This window comes from Conger conger, chromosome 17 (genome assembly GCF_963514075.1).
Source record: "Conger conger chromosome 17, fConCon1.1, whole genome shotgun sequence".
Classification (NCBI taxonomy): domain Eukaryota; kingdom Metazoa; phylum Chordata; class Actinopteri; order Anguilliformes; family Congridae; genus Conger; species Conger conger.
In genome coordinates, this window is record NC_083776.1 from 37,790,528 (window position 1) to 37,812,370 (window position 21,843).

The 21,843-nt window shown below is 46.2% G+C and overlaps 1 protein-coding gene across 1 annotated transcript in view; it reads right to left on the reverse strand.

Moving 5' to 3' along the window:
* LOC133116444 (activin receptor type-2A-like) overlaps positions 1-21,575 on the reverse strand; it is a 55,513-nt gene extending 33,938 nt beyond the window's left edge. Inside the window, exon 1 of the mRNA XM_061225969.1 lies at positions 19,778-21,575. Coding sequence (XP_061081953.1) covers positions 19,778-19,832 — 55 coding nt within the window. The 5' untranslated portion in view covers positions 19,833-21,575. The remainder of the gene's footprint in view (positions 1-19,777) is intronic.
* Positions 21,576-21,843: the final 268 nt, after the last annotated feature.

Genomic DNA, 21,843 nt, shown 5'->3' on the forward strand with positions numbered 1-21,843 from the left:
TGCTTCACTGATGAGGTGGTATGTTTTGGATCATGAGCAGTTCCTTTCCTTCTCCATACTCTTCTCTTCCCATCATTCTGGTACAAGTTGATCTTTGTCTCATCTGTCCATAGGATGTTGTTCCAGAACTGTAAAGGCTTTTTTAGATGTTGTTTGGCAAACTCTAATCTGGTCTTCCTGTTTTTGAGGCTCACCAATGGTTTACAGCTTGTGGTGAACCCTCTGTATCACCAAGTCTTCTCTTGATAGTTGACTTTGACATACATACACCTACCTCCTGGAGAGTGTTCTTGATCTGGCCAACTGTTGTGAAGGGGTTTTTCTTCACCAGGGAAATAATTCTTCTGTCATCCACCACAGTTGTTTTCTGTGGTCTTTTGGTGTTGCTGAGCATTCTTTCTTTTTAAGAATGTTCCAAACAGTTGACTTGGCCACACCTAATGTTTTTGCTATCTCTCTGATGGGTTTGTTTTGATTTTTCAGCCTAATGATGGCTTGCTTCACTGATAGTGACATCTCTTTGGATCTCATATTGAGAGTTGACAGCAACAGATTCCAAATGCAAACAGCACACTTGAAATGCACTCTAGACCTTTTATCTGCTCCTTGTAAATGAGATAATGAGGGAATAACACACACCTGGCCATGGAACAGCTGAGCAGCCGATTGTCCCATTACTTTTGGTCCCTTAAAAAGAGGGAGGCACAAATAGAAACTGTTGTAATTCCTACACCGTTCACCTGATTTGGATGTAAATACCCTCAAATTAAAGCTGAAAGTCTCAGTTGTTGCATTTCAAATCCATTGTGGTGGTGTATAGAGCCAAAAAGAGGAGAATTGTGTCGATGTCCCAATATTTATGGACCTGACTGTAGGCTAAGAGGTAATCCCTGATTATTAGAGAAAGCGTAATAACCATGAACAAGATGAGTTTGCTTATTGAATGATATATAAAGCAGATCACATCACTGACATCACTGAATTCATGTTTTTCCCGATGGTTAACCATGTTATCACTTTTCCCGATGGTTAGCCATATGTTATCACTTTTCCCGATGGTTAACCATATGTTATTACTTTTCCCGACGGTCTCAATTAAAAGGGTTGTGCATGAACTGACTTCTTATCTGTAGAGCCAGTGAGAGGATCATAGTCCCTAGCAGACCACAGGTCCCTGGCCCTGGTCCACACTCTCATGGTGTGTCCTCTGACCAGCCCAAACACGGACAAGCCTTCTAGAGGCCACTCCTGACCTGACGGGATGCCCAGGCACAAGCCCACGGACAGAGAGCCCACTCCAGACCTGACGGGATCCCCAGGCACAAGGCCACGAACAGAGAGGCCACTCCAGACCTGACAGGATGCCCAGGCACAAGGCCACGGACAGAGAGGCCACTCCAGACCTGACGGGATGCCCAGGCACAAGGCCACAGACAGAGAGGCCACTCCAGACCTGACGGGATCCCAGGCCACGGACAGAGAGCCCACTCCAGACCTGACGGGATCCCAGGCCACGAACAGAGAGGCCACTCCAGACCTGACAGGATGCCCAGGCACAAGGCCACGGACAGAGAGGCCACTCCAGACCTGACGGGATGCCCAGGCACAAGGCCACAGACAGAGAGGCCACTCCAGACCTGACGGGATCCCAGGCCACGGACAGAGAGGCCACTCCAGACCTGACGGGATCCCAGGCCACGGACAGAGAGCCCACTCCAGACCTGATGGGATCCCAGGCACAAGGCCACAGACAGCAGTGGAGCCCAAGCGGGGAGCAGGCTCTGTTCTCACGAGGAATACAACCATAATCTCCCCCGAGGGCTCGAGACAGCACCAGAGCTACACCTGTGAGTGACGGAGAGGGTGGGCTAACCACGCCAAACACCTGAAGGAAGAAGCCAACTTCCTACATCTCCGCAAGCCACTCTGGGACACAAATAAATCCCGTTCCTAACCCTCATTCCGAATGCACTTCTGCTTTCAACAGTTCCTCTTCTGTTTCCGGACTGCATGGTGGTGGCATGCGTGATTAGGGGTGCACTGGGCAAACCTGCCTTTAAACAGGGCAGTGTGGAGTAAAACCACTGCATTCAAACCTGCCTTTAAACAGGGCAGTGTGGAGTAAAACCACTGCATACAAACCTGCCTTTAAACAGGGCAGTGTGGAGTAAAACCACTGCATACAAACCTGTGTCAAATATTGCAGTTACCACTGACCATACAGGGAGCACCGTTGTGCTCCAATGTCCTTGGACTTCTAACAGTCGAGAGGAAGAGCAGCCACAAACACCTTCAAACCACAGCGGTTTATCCCTCCCCCTTCACTGTGAACACACTGACGTTGTTTTGGTACAGAGTGCCGGCCCGTCAACTGTATATTTTGAAACCCGAATTTAAGGACTCTAACAATGTTTTAATACAAAAATCTTTCCTATTTAATGCTGAAAACAAAACAATGTTAGCTTTCAAACGTCAGGAAACCGAAGGCGGCTGGTTAAAAATACACTCCTGACTCAGAGGGCATTGAGTCCGAGACGCATGGCTCTCCGTGAGGCTGAAGGCCTGGGGCTGTGGGCCTCATGGCTGCGTTGGCTCCAATTGCACTCGTCCAGCAGCGGTCGACGTTAAGCGAGAGGGAAGCCGTTTGAAAAAGTGCCAGAATGAGTCACCCACCCTGCTGCAGGGGTCTCACAGCAGGGCCTGCTCCAGAACCACTATAAATGAGTGTAAACAAGGCACCTTCTTCCCTTTACCTGTGGATTAAGCCAACTTTACTTCCTTCACAGACACAGTGAAGTGGGGAGACACAAAAACGTTGATGAGACAGTGGAGCATGCCGGAGTGAGGAGGGCAAAGAGAGAGAGAGAGAGAGAGAGAGAGAGAGGGAGGGAGGGAGAGAGGGAGGGAGAGAGGGAGGGAGGGAGGGAGGGAGAGAGGGAGGGAGGGAGGGAGAGAGTGGGAGAGAGAGAGAGAGAGAGAGAGAGAGAGAGGGAGGGAGGGAGGGAGAGAGTGGGAGAGAGAGAGAGAGAGAGAGAGGGAGGGAGGGAGGGAGGGAGGGAGAGTGGGAGAGAGATGCATGCAACACAGGCCACCATTTTAGAGCCGCCATCATTCAGGGGGGCTAGTCTTCTCGGCGAATGTGCTTGCAGCACTAAGAGAGCGGCAGGCTTTCATCGCCCTCATTAAGAGATTCATGTCATATTTTATTTATTTTACACAATGGCTCTTATTATCTTTGCCTACGGCCTTTGGCAGCATTCGTTCGGAGTGGAAAGAGGTGTGGAGGTAACCGGTTAAATGACGCTCACATGCTGTGTGAAATCCATATTAGGGCTATACCTTTCTCACCATGCAGAGAAATATTACTCAGAAGTTCCTTTGTGAAATAAAGGAAGCAATCTGCAAATTTAATGCAAAACGCTTATTTGAAAGAGTATGGGAATGTTTTTTTAAATGCTCATTGCTGGATATGCAGGTGAAAATGGGAAAGCCAGTGTGATGGCACATAAATACTTTATGTTGTAATAAACACAGATGTTACAGTCAGATAGTGGGAGAATACAGTTTAATCCAGTTGATTAAATAGGACAACTCGTCTAGATCAGTGAACCTCAAGTGATTTGAGAATTTTTTCTTGATTTGAGAAATGACCGGAGAGTGCAAGTAATAGAAACATTCAACATGACGGCTTGCAAGAAATTACCTTGAGCCTGGGTCAAGAGCCAAAGTGACAGCACAGAACAGAATCCCTTAGCCTGGGTCAAGAGCCAAACTGACAGCACAGAACAGAATCCCCTAGCCTGGGTCAAGAACCAAACTGACAGCACAGAACAGAATCCCTAAGCTTTGGTCTAGGGCCAAACAGACAGCACATACCGGAGGCTGTAAGCATGGATCTAGGGCCAAACAGACAGCACAGACTGTTTGTAAGCATGGATCTAGGGCCAAATGGACAGCACAGACCAGAGGCTGTAAGCATGGATCTAGGGCCAAACAGACAGTACAGACTGTCTGTAAGCATGGACCTCGGGCCAAACGGACAGCACAGACTGTCTGTAAGCATGGACCTATGGCCAAACAGACAGCACAGACCAGAATCCTAAGCCTGGGTCAAGTCCCAAACTGACCAGAACCCGTACCTGACCTGAGGTACTTTCCTAGGTGATTTTCGAAACCAGCTCAATGCCAAGCCCAGGTACCACTGAAAGTAGGCCAAACCAATTTGGCAGCTTACTGAGAGAGGGCCACCCAGCCACTGACACGATGGCTCCTTCCTGATTCTCACTGCTGGACACACCTCGCATTAAACCACCTGTTCATTAACAACCAATCATCTCTCCTGACTAATGAGGTCATTAAACCACCTGTTCATTAACAACCAATCATCTCTCCTGACTAATGAGGTCATTAAACCACCTGTTCATTAACAACCAATCATCTCTCCTGACTAATGAGGTCATTAAACCACCTGTTCATTAACAACCAATCATCTCTCCTGACTAATGAGGTCATTAAACCACCTGTTCATTAACAACCAATCATCTCTCCTGACTAATGAGGTCATTAAACCACCTGTTCATTAACAACCAATCATCTCTCCTGACTAATGAGATCATTAAACCACCTGTTCATTAATATTCAATCCTCTCCTGACTAATGAGGTCATTAAACTACCTGTTCATTAACAACCAATCATCTCTCCTGACTAATGAGATCATTAAACCACCTGTTCATTAATATCCAATCATCTCTCCTGACTAATGAGATCATTAAACCACCTGCTCATTAATATCCAATCATCTCTCCTGACTAATGAGGTCATTAAACCACCTGTTCATTAACAACCAATCATCTCTCCTGACTAATGAGGTCATTAAACCACCTGTTCATTAATATTCAATCATCTCTCCTGACTAATGAGGTCATTAAACCAGCTGTTTATTAACAACCAATCAGCTCTCCTGACTAAATAGGTCATTAAACCACCTGTTCATTAATATCCAATCATATCTCCTGACTAATGAGGTCATTAAACCACCTGTTCATTAACAACCAATCATCTCTCCTGACTAATGAGGTCAGAGGGCTTATGTAGCTGCACCATCGCACAAACTTATCTGGGTGAGTCAGGAATGGTCAACGAACCAAAAAAATGAATAAATAAATGTAACAGCAACTGATTCAGACCGAAGAAACAAGGTGAGGACAGTTGATCAATCAAAGCAGTTGATGACACAGTGGAGTAACAACAAAAGCCAGCACCCTCCAGGCCCAGGGTTGCAGACCTCAGAGTCAGCCCTTTGCCTTTGAGTTGTGCCACTCCGCTCCAAAATGTTGATCCCCCCTCCCCGCCCCCCACCACACAGTTCATACCAGCCACCAGTGAGGCTGCCGCGTCCATGGTAACGAGCCGCTTAAGAGCGCCGTCCTGTGCCACACTGAGAATGTGTGCTATGCGCCGGCCAATTAGACACGGCTCTGGAATGCAGGGGAGAGCTGGGAGGACAGAGGGCAGTTCATGTGGAGCCACCGATCAGGGGCCTAACTGAAGTACAGACAGAGACAGAGACAGAGACAGAGACAGACAGAGACAGACAGAGACAGAGACAGAGACAGAGACAGAGACAGAGACAGAGACAGACAGACAGACAGACAGACAGAGACAGACAGACAGCTGTGCATTCCAGCAGGGATTAACAGACTGCATTCTGCTGCTCAGTGCGGTTATTTTGATGCCCAAATGAAACAACCTTTGTGTTCAGTTTGTTTCTTTTTGCTTCTTCTCCCCCGATGACCTCAGATGTCCCTAATGAACTCGCGGCTTGTGACATCAGCCTGCAGCTCGGCCGGACGCGGCCACGTCTCGACTGTGGGCTTCATTACGATCGCACAGCGCGACTCCTCCGCCCTCAGACACAGAACTTCAGAAGGCATGAAACGGGCCTGTTAAAAAGACCAAGTAATCGGGCTGTGGGGTTTTAAACGTCCCTGGGAGCTTCTCTGACAGCCACACGTCTTAAATTATAACGGCGGTAATTGTGTGCACAGCACAGCGGTCAAACGGCAGGGATGGGAAAGTGACAGGCCCTGAGGCCCGTGTGGAGTACTTACTGATGTGTTCATGAGGACTGAGACCAGTTGTTAATGGCGGTTCCAGTGATGAGAAGTGTGAAGTCAACAATTCAAATTGTATTGTGTCAAACTTTTATTCAGAGACAAGGAATCTGACGGATCTGTACTCTAAAGTAATCCGTGTGCCCTTGTTGACTTCAGCGGTGTTATGCTCAGGCCTGAAGGCATGAGCTTGCTAAATGGCTGTGTTCAGAGCAGGCGCCACATACCTCAGAAATTACAGCTGCCTCTGACATAACGCACATTCACCCAGAGCCTACTGGGAGACAATGTACTGGTACATTCCAGCAGTGCGGCATTCCTCTGGTGCTGCGTCAAGGACAACACATAGCGTTAGCTTCACCCGCACAGGAGAAACATGCCACAACAGCCTCCATCAACATACACATTATTCTGTTCTGGCTCACACCACCCAATACACCCACACACTCTCTCACAGGTAGAGCGTGTCTCTCGCACAGGTAGAGCATGTCTCTCTCACAGGTAGAGCATGTCTCTCGCACAGGTAGAGCATGTCTCTCTCACAGGTAGAGCGTCTCTCCCAGGTAGAGCGTGTCTCTCCCAGGTAGAGGGTTTCTCTCACAGGTAGAGCGTGTCTCTCTCAAAGGTAGCGCGTGTCTCTCACACAGGTAGAGCGTGTCTCTCGCACAGGTAGAGCATGTCTCTCGCACAGGTAGAGCATGTCTCTCTCACAGGTAGAGCATGTCTCTCTCACAGGTAGAGCGTCTCTCCCAGGTAGAGCGTGTCTCTCCCAGGTAGAGCGTGTCTCTCCCAGGTAGAGCGTGTCTCTCCCAGGTAGAGCGTGTCTCTCCCAGGTAGAGCGTGTCTCTCCCAGGTAGAGGGTTTCTCTCACAGGTAGAGCGTGTCTCTCTCAAAGGTAGCGCGTGTCTCTCTCACAGGTAGAGTGTGTCTCTCTCACAGGTAGAGCGTGTCTCTCTCACATATCACATTCTTATTCTGTACAGAGAGTACATAATCTGTCCCAGCTAAATTAGTCAAAGCAATATTTTAAAACTTAATGTGTCTACCTCTTAACTATAGTTAATGATTGAAGTGAGTAGGACAATGTTAGCGCTCTCTGGTCTCCTATAATAATTTCTGTGATCACAAAGAAATGTATTTCCACTCTAGATCTAGACAAAAAGAAAAAAACATTCTCCTGGACACACTTTTACCCAAGCCCATGACAACTCAGGTCCCTTATGTAACGATTCATGTACAGTAATGGACCCACTTTAGCCTGGCAAGTCACAGACAGTGCCAACATCTCCTCAACAAACTTCCCTGCAGAGCTTTGAAGAAAAGAAAATGCAACAATGACTTAGGAACAAGAGATACTTAAATAAATAAATATAACTATATAAAAATCAGACAAAGAGAGAGAGTCTTGGGAGACTTTAAAGGGGAAGATGATAAATGCACAGCAGCGGGTTTTAATCAAGGATGAAAGCGAGAGCACAGCACAGCCAGTGTGTCTAGACTGCAGTCTGCTGCAGAAGCTCTCCAAAACATCTGCAAGGCACATTAATCACACTTAGGGCCCAACCACCAGGCCCCTGGACACCAGGAAACTGCCGCTGAAATGTGTTGAGCCTTCCCGCTGTCTGACAAGAGCCCCCGCTAAGGTGCAACACAACACTGCCCGATGAAGCCAGAGCACCTGGCGCACGAAAGGACGGGCAGCCAACCGCCTACTGCGGGGCCGCGCGTCTCACTCGGTCTGCGTCGCTTCTTGTCCTTCTTACCCTGGCGAGGCCTGCTCAGCTACGTCATTTATAAAGCCAAACCAAAAATGATGCGCTCAGCTACGAGCCCAGTTCAGTTGTGTTACATTTTTTTTTTTTTTTTTTTATAGCCCAGCACTGTGAAATAAATATGAGCTCTGCCACTTTCTCCTCAGAAACAAAGACGTCATTATGCGAGTGTAAAGCAGGTGATTTTAGGCGCCGGGTACATGACACCATTTAAGCAGAATGACTAAAGTGTGACAGCAGATGAGATTGGTGAGACTGTGAGACACGACTCGCGTGCCTCCTGAGGAGGAGGGGAGGTGAGCTGTAAGGGAGGAGAGAGGACCTGTACAGGTGGAGAGATAATCTCCTTTGTTCCTCTCCTCTCTCGCTCTCCTGCAACCAAAAGCACCAGAGCCGTTTTCTGACTCGTTCCCACCGCCCCTGCCTGCACAGCTGCCAGGGACAAACCGCACGGTCACAAAATGAAACGCTTTCCCACTGAAACAGCCCGATAGGTAAAAGCTCATGGAAAAGGCCAGAATATAGAATACATCCAACAGGCCTGAGCTGGAGGAGCCCATGCAGAAGAGCTCAAGAGAAGGGTAGCTGCAGGTTAGAGGTCACTGCGAGTGCAATGTCATCAGCTTAGAAGGTGGAGCCATCTGCCACCAACCATGACGAGCACCATCAACAACCCCGGCCCAGGCTCAGCCTTGACGGAGGAGATAATCCTCACAACTCTAACATGCAGCGCTTGCGGACAGCTGCAAGGAGCTAAAGATACAACACAGAGCAGTTATGGAGTGAGGCACCATTTATCCGTCAGTGGACAAGCAAAGTGTTGGAACAGCATACATCCACAGGATCTGAATGGTGTGGTTAACTCCAATAAAGAACAGGATGTAGGAATCTTTGTCCAAGCTGTCCTTTTGAAATGAATGCAAACGGTGTTAATCTTCAACAACTATAACTGTAAAAAATACAAAACAATGGTTTTGCAATGAATTATGGGAGACTGAGAAAATAAGAGCACAGACTCAAGTTGAGACAACACCGACCGACACATCCATCCATCCATCCATCCATCCATCATCTGAACCCACTTATCCTGAACAGGGTCGCAGGGGGCTGGAGCCTATCCCAGCATACATTGGGCGAAAGGCAGGAATACACCCTGGGCAGGTCGCCAGTCCATCACAGGGCACTCACACACTCATACCTATGGGCAATTTAGACTCTCCAATCAGCCTAACCTGCATGTCTTTGGACTGTGGGAGGAAACCCACGCAGAAACTCCACACAGAGAGGCCCCGGCCGACAGGGATTCAAACCCAGGACCTCCTTGCTGTGAGGCGGCAGTGCTACCCACTGCACCATCCGTGCCGCCACAACACCGACACACCGCTGTTAAAACAGATAATCAACATCGCAACCATTTGCAATAGTGGCTCATCTTCTAGATACAATCCTTAAAAAAACAACAAGGTGAGCTACCCAATAAATAGTAAATAGTAAGTAAATAATTAGGATACATAGATAGACAGACACACAGATCTTTTATTTTTATTCCATCATCTTAGATGTCACTGTTCAAACTGTGCTTTTTGTGAAGTAGACAGACACTTCCATAAAAGCATCTGAAAATACAAGAAATGAATGCTGACCTAAAAGTGTCTGCACTGCAGAGGTAAATGAGATGAGTGCTGGTTCTGTGGGCCCGGAGAGAAGACTCCCCTGAGGCAGGTAGGTGTGCGAGACGGGCCTGAGGAAGAGGAGCCGCTGCTCTTCATCATTAGGAAGCTACAGGGGCCCCAGCGTTGGGGGGGGGACTCTGAGGGGCTAATTTATCAGCTGCACCGCACACACATCAACAGACAGCCCGTCCCATTCATTACAGGGAGCTTCCCCTGCAACCACTCACCAAGTCCAGCTCAGACGTGCAAAACATTTCCCTACAAACACATATTCTCAAGATTCTTGTGAGGACCAGAACTCACTTAAGAACTTAATTTCCACAGGTGTAATCCCTTCGTTGGGAGGGAGAATTTGACTTTTTAGTGCCCAGTCTGAAGCAGGCGTAACCGTAAGAGTAAATGGAAATGGCCGTTGGCAGGAGGAGGACCGGTCAGCCGTAGGGCTGGGGGACAGCCAACTGCAGTATGAAGCTTTTTGTTTTTTTCTGTAAGCGCAGCTATCTCCAGCACGCATTCTTTTTTTAGTGAATCGTACCTGATGCGAGCCGAAGTGAAATGCTTTGCGTGTATCTGCTGTGTTGGTTAACTTACTCACAGCAGTGCAGTCAGTGAGCAGGGGGAGCCTCGGGTCACCACCCCGTTTCTGAGAATCCTCCACACAGCTTGAGCATACGGACATCTGTGCCTTCCATCTGGGCTCCTGGTAATTGTGTTTGTGTCAGAGAGCAGAGTGTCTGTGAGCTAAGGCTAACCGCAGGAGTGTGTGTCAGAGAGAAGAGTGTCTGTGAGCTAAGGCTAACTGCAGGAGTGTGTGTCAGAGAGAAGAGCGTCTGTCTGCGCCACATTACAACCACCCACCAGTGCACTCAGCTCTACCAGGCCAAAATAAAACAATGCGTCATTTTGGCACGTGGCAGTTTGAACATCGATGCAGAGGAAGTGATTTTTTAAATTATTTTTTTAGCTGGCACTTCAGACGTTTCGCCCTGGCTTTGATTCAGAAATTCTCTCATTCAGACTCACAGCCGCTGGGGCTGAAACTGACAGCCGTGCTCATGTCATGTGGAAGACTGACAGCCGTGCTCATGTTATGTGGAAGACCGACAGCCGTGCTCATGTCATGTGGAAGACTGACAGCCGTGCTCATGTCATGTGGAAGACTGACAGCCGTGCTCATGTGATGTGGAAGACTGACAGCCGTGCTCATGTTATGTGGAAGACCGACAGCCGTGCTCATGTCATGTGGAAGACTGACAGCCGTGCTCATGTTATGTGGAAGACCGACAGCCGTGCTCATGTCATGTGGAAGACTGACAGCCGTGCTCATGTCATGTGGAAGACTGACAGCCGTGCTCATGTCATGTGGAAGACTGACAGCCGTGCTCATGTCATGTGGAAGACTGACAGCCGTGCTCATGTCATGTGGAAGACTGACAGCCATGCTCATGTCATGTGGAAGACTGACAGCCGTGCTCATGTCATGTGGAAGACTGACAGCCGTGCTCATGTCATGTGGAAGACTGATGGCTGTTCAGCGATGTGAGGCTGGATCTACTCAATTTGATGCGCTAAAAATTCAACAAATATGTGGAGAGAAAAAAAAATGCATGTGCAATACATACAGGAAATGAAGCGCTTGGACTTCAGATTGGACTCCAGAGAAGAAAAGCACATTTCAGCAGGAACCAGAGAATGTGGAATTTAAATAATACAAATGTTTTACTCATGTTCCCTTTGTCTAATATTGTATAGCATCAATTGTACAGCGCTTTGGATAAAGGCGCTATATAAATGCCTGCCATTTACCATTTAATATCACATGAATCTAAATATTGCCCCTGGAGCAATGTGTGGTGAAGGGCCCATCAGCTTTACAGAACGTATTGTGGCTAAACCTTCCAGGTGCCAGTCAAGAAAATTGGCCACTAGGCTACATGCTGCCTACAGGACCTTGGGCTGCAGTGGGAGTGGTTGTGGAAATGCAGGTTTACAGTCAGCGACACACTCGCCTCCAACTACTGAACAAACTTCTCAAAATCATCTTTGTCATCTCCTTAAAAGTCAGCCATGTTCAGCCACTGGTTTGGTAAGCATGGAAAGAACACTGCTTCCGTGTGCTTGGCATTTGTTGACTGTTTCTCACCTGCCAACCCCCAATTGTCAGATCATTTTTAAATGTGGCCAAGCTTTTCCTAGTCCCGGGGTGAAGCTCTCCGTGTAGCCAGCAGTAGCACTGGCCTTCTTTGGCCATTTGGCTCACTCCACAGATGAGTATTATACTTACAAGTTCTGCACCCATTGGAACACTATGTAGAAAACTCAAAACAAGAACAATACACTGTGAACCGTCTGTAAGGTGGGTTCTCCATTTGATAATTGGCATGCTCTCACCATTATACTGCACCTGTTATTGCCGTCGTTTCTCAGCCTAGTTCTAGTGCACACTATTTTCACTCCTTGGTTAAATGTCACCTTTCTTTTTTTTTTTTTAACATGTGAACACTTCGTTATTCACTTGTAGATATTTCTAGAACGTAAGCATAGGCAGTGTTAAACTTCTTTTTTTATTATATTTTTTTTTTTCCCGTTTCAATTGCACTGGTTGTACAGTGTGTGACTGCTCTGTTGGCATTTAATTAATTTGAACATGAGCAGTGTTATAATTGCAGATGATATCCTGCTTTCAGGTGCTGCTGTGGTGGACACAGTTAAAATGAAGCGTCTATGGTACCATGGAGCGCGTCTACAGACATCTATTGTGCCACAAAGCTAAAACCCCTCCTGAATTTTAAATGGTATCTCCACTACAGTTACTGTAGTACCCAGGATTGGAAAACTACAGTGAAAAAAGGATTACCTCAAGTAAAAATAAGAGTCATCAGTACAGGGTGCTGCTTGACCCCTAACAGTGGAGCTGCAGGTTGTTTCCCCTCAGTTGGTAACTCATATTAATTGCTGACTGGGCACTTTCCTGGTTCGAGACTCTTCCTGGTCTGCTTAAGAGGCACAATGACAATGGCTGTGAACTGTAAAGTTATGCACGGCATACCGGTCAACCATAAACTCAGTTTAAGCCCCTCTGCACAGCTACTAATGACTGCACCCAGCGGACGGATTCATGGTCATTTGTCAATTAAAGTTCTGAATGAAGCTGCAACTAAGTCCACTCATTTTACTGTTTTTAATTGTGATACACACTATAATTAGTCAACTAAATAAATGCTTTGGAGACCATTAGAGAAACCATTAGAGATCACCGAACCTCAGACTCGACCATTAGAGATCACTGAACCTCAGACTCCACCATTAGAGATCACTGAACCTCAGACTGGACCATTAGAGATCACTGAACCTCAGACTCCACCATTAGAGATCACTGAACCTCAGACTCGACCATTAGAGATCACTGAACCTCAGACTCCACCATTAGAGATCACTGAACCTCAGACTGGACCATTAGAGATCACTGAACCTCAGACTCCACCGTTACAATAACAACCATCACCGCAATGGAGACGGACGGAGCTGTGCTGTGCCAAGTCACTGCAATCTGCTCTGTACAGAAATAAATTCAGTATTCACACGATCAAGATTTATAGAGGGTATCGTGTTGCTGTTGAGTTCCAAGACAGTAAAAAAGCGAGTTGGCTGACATTTCACTTTCTAGGAAGTTGTGTGAGGAAAAGCTAAGTGTACAACAGGTGAAGCTCTGCATTAGCAGAGCCACTCATCTGCATGCAGTCCTTTCAGAGGACAGCACCGCCTCAAACCTGAAAGCTTAACGCAAGATTTCAGCTTGCCCTCCGTCACAGTTCAGCGCTCAACTACTCACACTTTATTGGCCAAGTATACCTTTATGCAGTCAGGAATTTCACTCGGTGAATCAGTTGCTTTCTGACTAAAGGGGGGGGTAGCATAAATAGCATAGTGCATAGCCTAGCCTATACCAAGTGCAATACAATGCAATAGTCAGCAGCCTACATCATAATCCATGTTGTACATGGATTTACTCAATCAGCAAAAACATTTTGAATGTGCAGGGTTCCATTAAAAAAAAAAAAATCATTCAGAAATGTAATGTAAATATGAACACAAATATTAATTTAGTGGTAGAGCGGATCATAAAATTTTAAACTTGAACAACACAAAGCAGATTCATATTCTGGGAGTTGGCTTAGATTTGCCAGCTGATGGTAGTGGTGGAGGGCATTTTATGTTTCTTTAAACATATGACAACATATTTATCATACAGCATTGTGTGTAGACACGTTTGTATGGCAAGTTTCTTTGTACATGATTCCTGTCCAAGCATTGAGTTTTATTTTTGTCTTTGACGGCAACTGCAGGTGAAATTGTGAATTTCTTTAATTTGTTGGTCAGAGTCAGTGAACTACCCCAGTGCACCCTGGGCTTGGTCAGTCACAGCAAACGTTACATCAGTCCCCCCGCAGTCCCCCCGCAGTCCTGCGGCTCTTCTCCCGCTTTACTGCAGCGCTGCAGGCTGAGTCGGGGAATAGCTAACAAAAAGAGCAAAAATGTTGATGTTGATGTTGAAAATAATGAAAAGAACATGCCAGCCACAACACCTGCGTTCAGGTTGATGCCAGTGGAACTCGGTAATGGATGTCCATTACAAATTCCTCGTTTATATTAATCTCCATGTCGCTGTGGCAAGATTTCTTATTGCTTACTGCAAACAATTAGGGCAAAACATTAAATTATGTGATTTGACAGGAAATTCTGAACTCTTAGCATGTTCATTCATTCAGCGTGCATTAATTATATGGCACTAGATGCAAAGATACAAAATCTTCAGTCTTACTAAAGCCATATTTGATAGAGCAGTACACAGATTATTTTTTTAACATATTTTACAGGTTACATATTGGCATTTGGCAGACGCTCTTATCCAGAGCGACGTACAGTTGATCAGACTAAGCAGGAGACAATCGGCCCCTGGAGCAATGCAGGGTTAAGGGCCTTGCTCAAGGGCCCAACGGCTGTGCGGATCTTATCGCGGCTACACCGGGATTAGAACCACCGACCTTGTGTGTCCCAGTCATTTATCTTAACCACTACACTACAGGCCGTCCCTATTTTGTGCCAGCTAAGAAGTAGTAAAGAATGCTTGTAATTATCTCATGACATCCAAGATTGTTTTAAAGGAGTCATTTCACACTTCAGCAGCACAGGAGGGATGTCCTTTGGTCTTGCATATTATGTGAAGGGCATTTTTAAGCACAGTGCGCCCTAAAACGGTTAAATTAGCTCAAGTCAAGGCGGAAAATCCGATATGACACGCTTCAGTCATTAGCTTTTAGAGCACCACTTGGTCAGCCAGCACACATGGCCAAAGCTCGGGTCTATGAGCATCCCTGTAGACTTAATAGCCATAACCCCACGTTGAAAATAATAACAACAATGACAATAATAATAAACCACTACAATTTCTAGGGTCTGGTGAAGAAGTCACCATTTTAGAAGTTTTTTTAATCTACAGGCAGGGATACTACTGAATATACCACAACAACAAAAAACTGCTACTTTAAAAGCATGGTTATTATATCATCATATAGCATCCTAACAAACACGTTGTCTGATGGCACCAAGGCCAACGTCATCTGAGGTTGCTGTAATGTCATGATGCTTCTTTAAAAAATAAATAAATAAATAAAAAAAATGCCCAAGATATGGCTGTTTACAAAATAAGCAACAACGGGAATAATGGCCAATTAAAAACAGCTAAAGGGAGAGATGTGGCTGGACAGCCGTCCCGTGGCACAGGAAGAGCACATGGATTCTACAGCGCAAGCAGCAGCCAGACACAATGGCGGCTGCAGCAGTGAGAACGGCTTTCCAGTCCAGATTCATTTTTACATTACATTACATTTAGCGGCCCCGCTACCAAGAACACCCACGCTCCCGGATATTATCCACAGGCCAAAGTCAGCTGGAGTTTCACCATACCGACAAGTGCTTTATATAATCACACACATTGTACTGATGTCAAGTAGCAATATTCCAGCTCCTTAGACATACGTGAATACCAGGTACAGTGGACAACTGTGTGACCACGGCACAGGCTTATGGGTAGGGTTGTTAAATTATCCCCAAACCTGTATCGGGAGGTGAGCAAGAAGAACGCTCTGCAGTTTGTGCTGTGCCTCAATCATGGGTTTGTTCCTGTGATAAGGAACGTAGCCTAATTGTATCCATATTGTTCTACAATGAAGAGCACTTTGCAAATAAGCAAAATGTATTTATTATTATTGTTGTTGTTGTTGCTACTGCCTAATAAACGTAAGTTTCTCTTAATAGCTCATTGCCACAGGTGGCTAGTTCCGAACTTTAGCGTTGTTCGAATCATAACAGCTGTGTATTTGTGCTGTATTCAAAAGGCCTGAGGTCTTGAAGAACAACTTGTGAACGGTAATATCGTAACGTTAAAAGAAAATGCAGGCTTTTTAGTAGAAGACCAATGTTTTGAATGAACGTTAAAATTTACAGTGCTGTTTTACTGGCAAGGAAAAAAATCGTCATGGTAATCACCAACTAGATATGGATCGACGATAGATTCACGATAGGATCAACTGTCGCTTCATCCCTACTTACAGTGTCATTTCAGCACAGGCTTATGGAACGTTTTATTAAACAGTCATTTTGATTCAATCAAACAGGACACATTACATTACATTACATAACAAATACGAATGACGACAGGCAGTGTGTCCGAAGCCCTGGACCGGAAGCCCTGCTCAAGAGCTACACACACCACACTATCAGGAACTTGGCAGTAATTCAATGCTCTTGGGCAAAGTTCACGCCTAATGCTCTTACCTATAACTAGTCACCCGGCTTTCAACGGATAACCCTGACCAGCCAACTGTTGCTGCAGCTTTTCCGAAAAAACAACATACACGGGATTAACATGATAGCTACCTTCCAAAGAGAGGACGCAGCACAATTCCCAGATTCACCGTTACAGAAGTCTGCAGAACTCCACATCTGCCTAACGGAAGTCTGCAGAACTCCACGTCCGCCTTACGGAAGTCTGCAGAACTCCACGTCTGCCTTACGGAAGTCTGCAGAACTCCACGTCTGCCTTACGGAAGTCTGCAGAACTCCACGTCTGCCTTACAGAAGTCTGTAGAACTCCACGTCTGCCTTACGGAAGTCTGCAGAACTCCACGTCTGCCTTACGGAAGTCTGTAGAACTCCACGTCGGCTGCGGAGAAGCCCAAATGTGATGTGCAGTCAAGAGCCCAACGACCCATCCATCAATCTCGCGCCAAAATTAGGAGCCGCAATAAAATTAAGAGCCTGCTTTATTGGCTCTTCCCCAGCTGCTCCGTTTTATGACATAAGAGCTTTGCACCGTTTAATATGCGAACGCAGGAGCCGCTGAAGAGATCCGGCAGGCCTGAGAACAGCGTGCACAGTGAGCAGGAGAACAACCGGCCACCAAACTGGCTGTGATTCTGTTCCTGTAGCCAGCCGACTTCCTTTTCGACGCCTCACATTCCAAACAACCATCAGCAGCTGCGCTGTTCCTGCAAACCAGCACCACAGGGGCCCACAGTGAGACAGAGCTCATTCTAATGGGGAGAGTGGGACACACAGGGCCAGATTCTCTCCCTCTTGGCTCTGAGTTTACACGCACTGAGAGACACTGTCCCATGTAAATGTGTGCTTGGCTGAGTGTTTAATCCCTGCTGTTGGCCACTGCTGAAAGCCGCTTCTTTCTCACCACTGACACGCTCCCCGAAAGCAGCAGCGGGGAAATGGTTAACGCGTTAACACACGGGGCACAGCAGCCTCTGAAAAAGGGAAACTCAAGCTCACATTGACAGCTAGCCTTTAGAGGGGTGAGTGGGTGGGGAAACAGGATTGTAGCAGAAGCCCACAGCAGACTGCAGAGCCCTGTTCCAGATCGAAGAAAAACCAACATGCTTCCCTCCCCCCAAATTTGGGAAATGTAATCTTCCACAAAGCTCTGTGTGATTAGTGAAAGTGTAATTAACCTCGCTCTGGGCACGCTCCCAGCTCCCAGCTCCAGTGTGCTGTGCAAACAGCAGCTCTGCCGTGCTTTCACCACTACAACACTGACCCCTCTCACACCCAGACATCTGCAGCAACAACACTGACTCCTCTCCCACCCAGACATCTGCAGCAACAACACTGACTCCTCTCCCACCCAGACACCTGCAGCAACAACACTGACCCCTCTCACACCCAGACACCTGCAGCAACAACACTGACCCCTCTCACACCCAGACACCTGCAGAAACAACACTGACCCCTCTCACACCCAGACACCTGCAGCAACAACACTGACCGCTCTCCAACCCAGACATCTGCAGCAACAACACTGGCTCCTCTCACACACAGACACCTGCAGCAACAACACTGACCCCTCTCACACCCAGACACCTGCAGCAACAACACTGACTCCTCTCCCACCCAGACACCTGCAGCAACAACACTGACCCCTCTCCCACCCAGACACCTGCAGCAACAACACTGACCCCTCTCACACCCAGACATCTGCAGCAACAACACTGGCCCCTCTCACACCCAGACATCTGCAGCAACAACACTGACCCCTCTCACACCCAGACATCTGCAGCAACAACACTGGCTCCTCTCACACCCAGACATCTGCAGCAACAACACTGGCTCCTCTCACACCCAGACACCTGCAGCAACAACACTGGCTCCTCTCACACCCAGACATCTGCAGCAACAACACTGGCTCCTCTCACACCCAGACATCTGCAGCAACAACACTGACCCCTCTCACACACAGACATCTGCAGCAACAACACTGGTCCCTCTCACACCCAGACACCTGCAGCAACAACACTGACCCCTCTCACACAGACATCTGCAGCAACAACACTGACCCCTCTCACACCCAGACATCTGCAGCAACAACACTGACCCCTCTCACACCCAGACACCTGCAGCAACAACACTGACCGCTCTCACACCCAGACATTGTGCCAAAGTGGCTTTGAACATTAAAGGAGGAAAAGTGAACCAAACATATTGGTTCATTAAACCAATTCATTTCCAAGCTCCTGCAGTCAGCCAAATTAATTACAGCTTGCTTCTACGCTAACAAAATGAAAGGTACTGTGTACCAAAACACAATACAGTAATGGCATTCATTCTGATTCAATAAGAAACCGCAAACCACAAATATGTAGATCTACAACATTTCAAAACAAAGCATTTGCTGTTGATCATGACCCATGAAGAATGTGACACTTGTGGCTGTGTTTTTTGTGTATAATGAGCCAAAGTTTTATTTCCAACTGACAGAAGGACAGCCTAATCGCTGACTTAATCAAAGTGACGACACATGTAATTACATTGGCGAGGGTGCTCTCAGTCAAATTTTAATGAGTTCCTTCATCTCCATTAACAGAGCAGCTTATTTTAACAAACAAAACATTCCACCTCTTGGCATGAAGGCCTTATTTTAAAATGTATTAAGCAGTGGTTGCACATCTTATACAAGTTACTACGATATCGATTCCTGGCTCTAACTTTAGTAATCAAACACTGATTATACATGCTGCAGTTGTGTACTCCAAATGAGCGAGCAAAACAGAGGACCAAATGGCAACAGGGATAAATACGGAACCCCATAACATATGCATTATTGACTTGGCTCTATGCATAATATATGTAGCTAGGAAGCTACCTTTATATAAAGGCACGCATGCCCATCTACATCACACAAGACCAGGTTTATTTGTATCGCTCACTGGTGAGGCCACTCCTACCGCTGTCTTCTGGGGTCACACATATTCGGCTTGCCACTACACCAGTCCATCCATTGAACTCGGCAGTCAAGGTTACACAGCCAACTTGGCTACATTTTTTACAGTTCGGTGCAGAACAAAGCACAGCAGGGAACTCAAAGCCCAACAGAGATGATCAATTTTCAACAAACCAATAAATCGACCTCTTGTTGGGAGATAAAGCGAGAAATGACCCGCACAACTGGCTGTAAGGAGTTGGCGGTCGACCGGTATGGGCTTAGTTTACCGTATGTTCTCCCACAAGCCATGCAAATCTGACGTTACATTTTCATCACCTCTCCTTTAAACAAATACAAGCATGCAGTTTTAGCTAGTATTCACATGCACAGAGACGCTGCGCATAAAATAACATGACCACTAAAGATATGTGTACAAGATAGCCACCCACCTGAGGAACATGAAATTAGGAACATGGCAAAGGCTAGTTTGGTTGCTGTCCCCATTGTTCAATCCAGTGAGAAATCCTTTATTTCTAGAAAATCCTGCAGCTTCGTTTTGTTCAGTGGTATGTTGCACAATTAGGTTCCGTGTTTACTTATTGTTACTCGAATTTGTGAAATAAATACATCCTTTTAAGCCGATTGTTGATTTGGCTTGCTTAAATGTCCCTCAAGAAGAAAAATCTAACTAAGTCATTGTTAGCTACGTGAACAGCTAGCAACATAAAACTGACAGGTACTTCACGCTAGAAAATCCCAGATCCGTGCTGAAAAGGCCCCGCTCGAGTCCAGTGTTTATCTTACCGAATTCTAAAAACGTGTCTTTTGGCTGGTAACTGTTGTGCATCTGCCTGGCTAACTTCGTTAGTTAACGTTATTCGGTTTTCTGGCTACAAAATCAGTTCGAAAAGGAATAAGCCAGCCAGCAAGGAAAACATCGTAGGGGTCCTACGGTGAAAAGCCACCACGGATACTTGGTGGCTAGAAATAGATAGCACTTGTTCGTGTTATAGTTCGAACCTAATAGTGTTGCTCTTCAGAAAATATTGCCGCAAGCTTGTTTGTTGGGAGCTAACGTTAGCTAATTTAGTTAGCTAACGTTAGCTTTCATATTAGCATATCACCTTACTGCTGGTGCCGAAAATCATTGAACACCTAATGTTAGAGATTTACCCATTAGCTAGCTAGCTACCTAAAATGCTTAAGCTACCTTAAAATGATATTTGCAGATACACCGAAGATCAATAACCTTGGCTTAGATAGCGAAGCAGCTCCGTGAGCTCAAGGTTATCGTTTTAAAGTTGATTGCTAAGTATTTGCAGTAATACAGAGGTAGTGATATACGGCATCGCACAGTCCGGGAGCATATTTCATAGAATTTGCATTATCACCAAATTCGACATCGATTCATATAATTGACGTTAGCAAGCAGCAGCTATGCCATCTGAACTTTCCAAACAGCAACTCGTGGCAACTACAACGAAGCAACACTGTTTATATTTTCTCAAACCATGATGTTACAAATCTTTATATTTTGGAGTGTTAAATCACCATATTCGGCATCGATTCAAATAATTGACGTTAGCAAGGAGCAGCTATGCCATCTGAACTTTCCAAACAGCAACTCGTGGCAACTACAACGAAGCAACACTGTTTATATTCTCTCAAACCATGTTACAAATTTTTCTCTTTTGGAGTGTTAAATCCAAAAAGGCCGAAGATTAATCAATATTCATTTAGCTTATGTTTGCTAAATCAGAAGTACGCTCCAGATTTCCAAAGGCTCTTCATTCGGGAAGCTGAACTTATCAGTCAGCGAATGTTTAAAAATACACAGCAAAATAATATCCTTGTTCAACTGTAGTCTTCCCCAGACTTCGGACACCAAAATAACAGATCCACCACGTTGCGGCAAGCAATCAATCCTGGTTTTTATTACTGTTCTGCTCAATAACGACGAGTGGCGTTGCTGCCTTCACCAGGCTGGTTGTGTGGAAGAAGCCCGTTGGATAAGTTAAGATTGCTGCGGGTAGGACCCAATCGGGGCTACAAGTTCAAACCTAACGTTAGGTTTTAAAATGTCACTGTCGAAGCGCACTGCTTCGCGATGGCTAAGCGTGAATAAAACAGTTGCCTTTAGATTGGTATTGATTTAGGTTTTCGCCTGTATTTCGCTTAAAACCTCCAGCTGTCACGAGTATCCTTGACCAACGTTCTTCCTCCATCCGTTTTTCTCTTATTCACCGAATAGACTGAATTCAAGATGGCGGCCTGCATTGATTGTTTTTGTTTTTTTCCCTACTATTTTTGCGTCACGAGAAATACTTCGGCACGGCACAATACCGCTGACAGACATTCTCGTATGTCCAATCAAAATAGATGAATGTCACGCAACGGGCCCGGAAACTAGCCAATCCCGCACAAGATTCCACCATGCTTGTTGAATTCGCGCGGAGGGAGATAATTGGTTGATTATCTCCCCGCACCCTCCTTCAATTCGTGAAAAGCACACTTT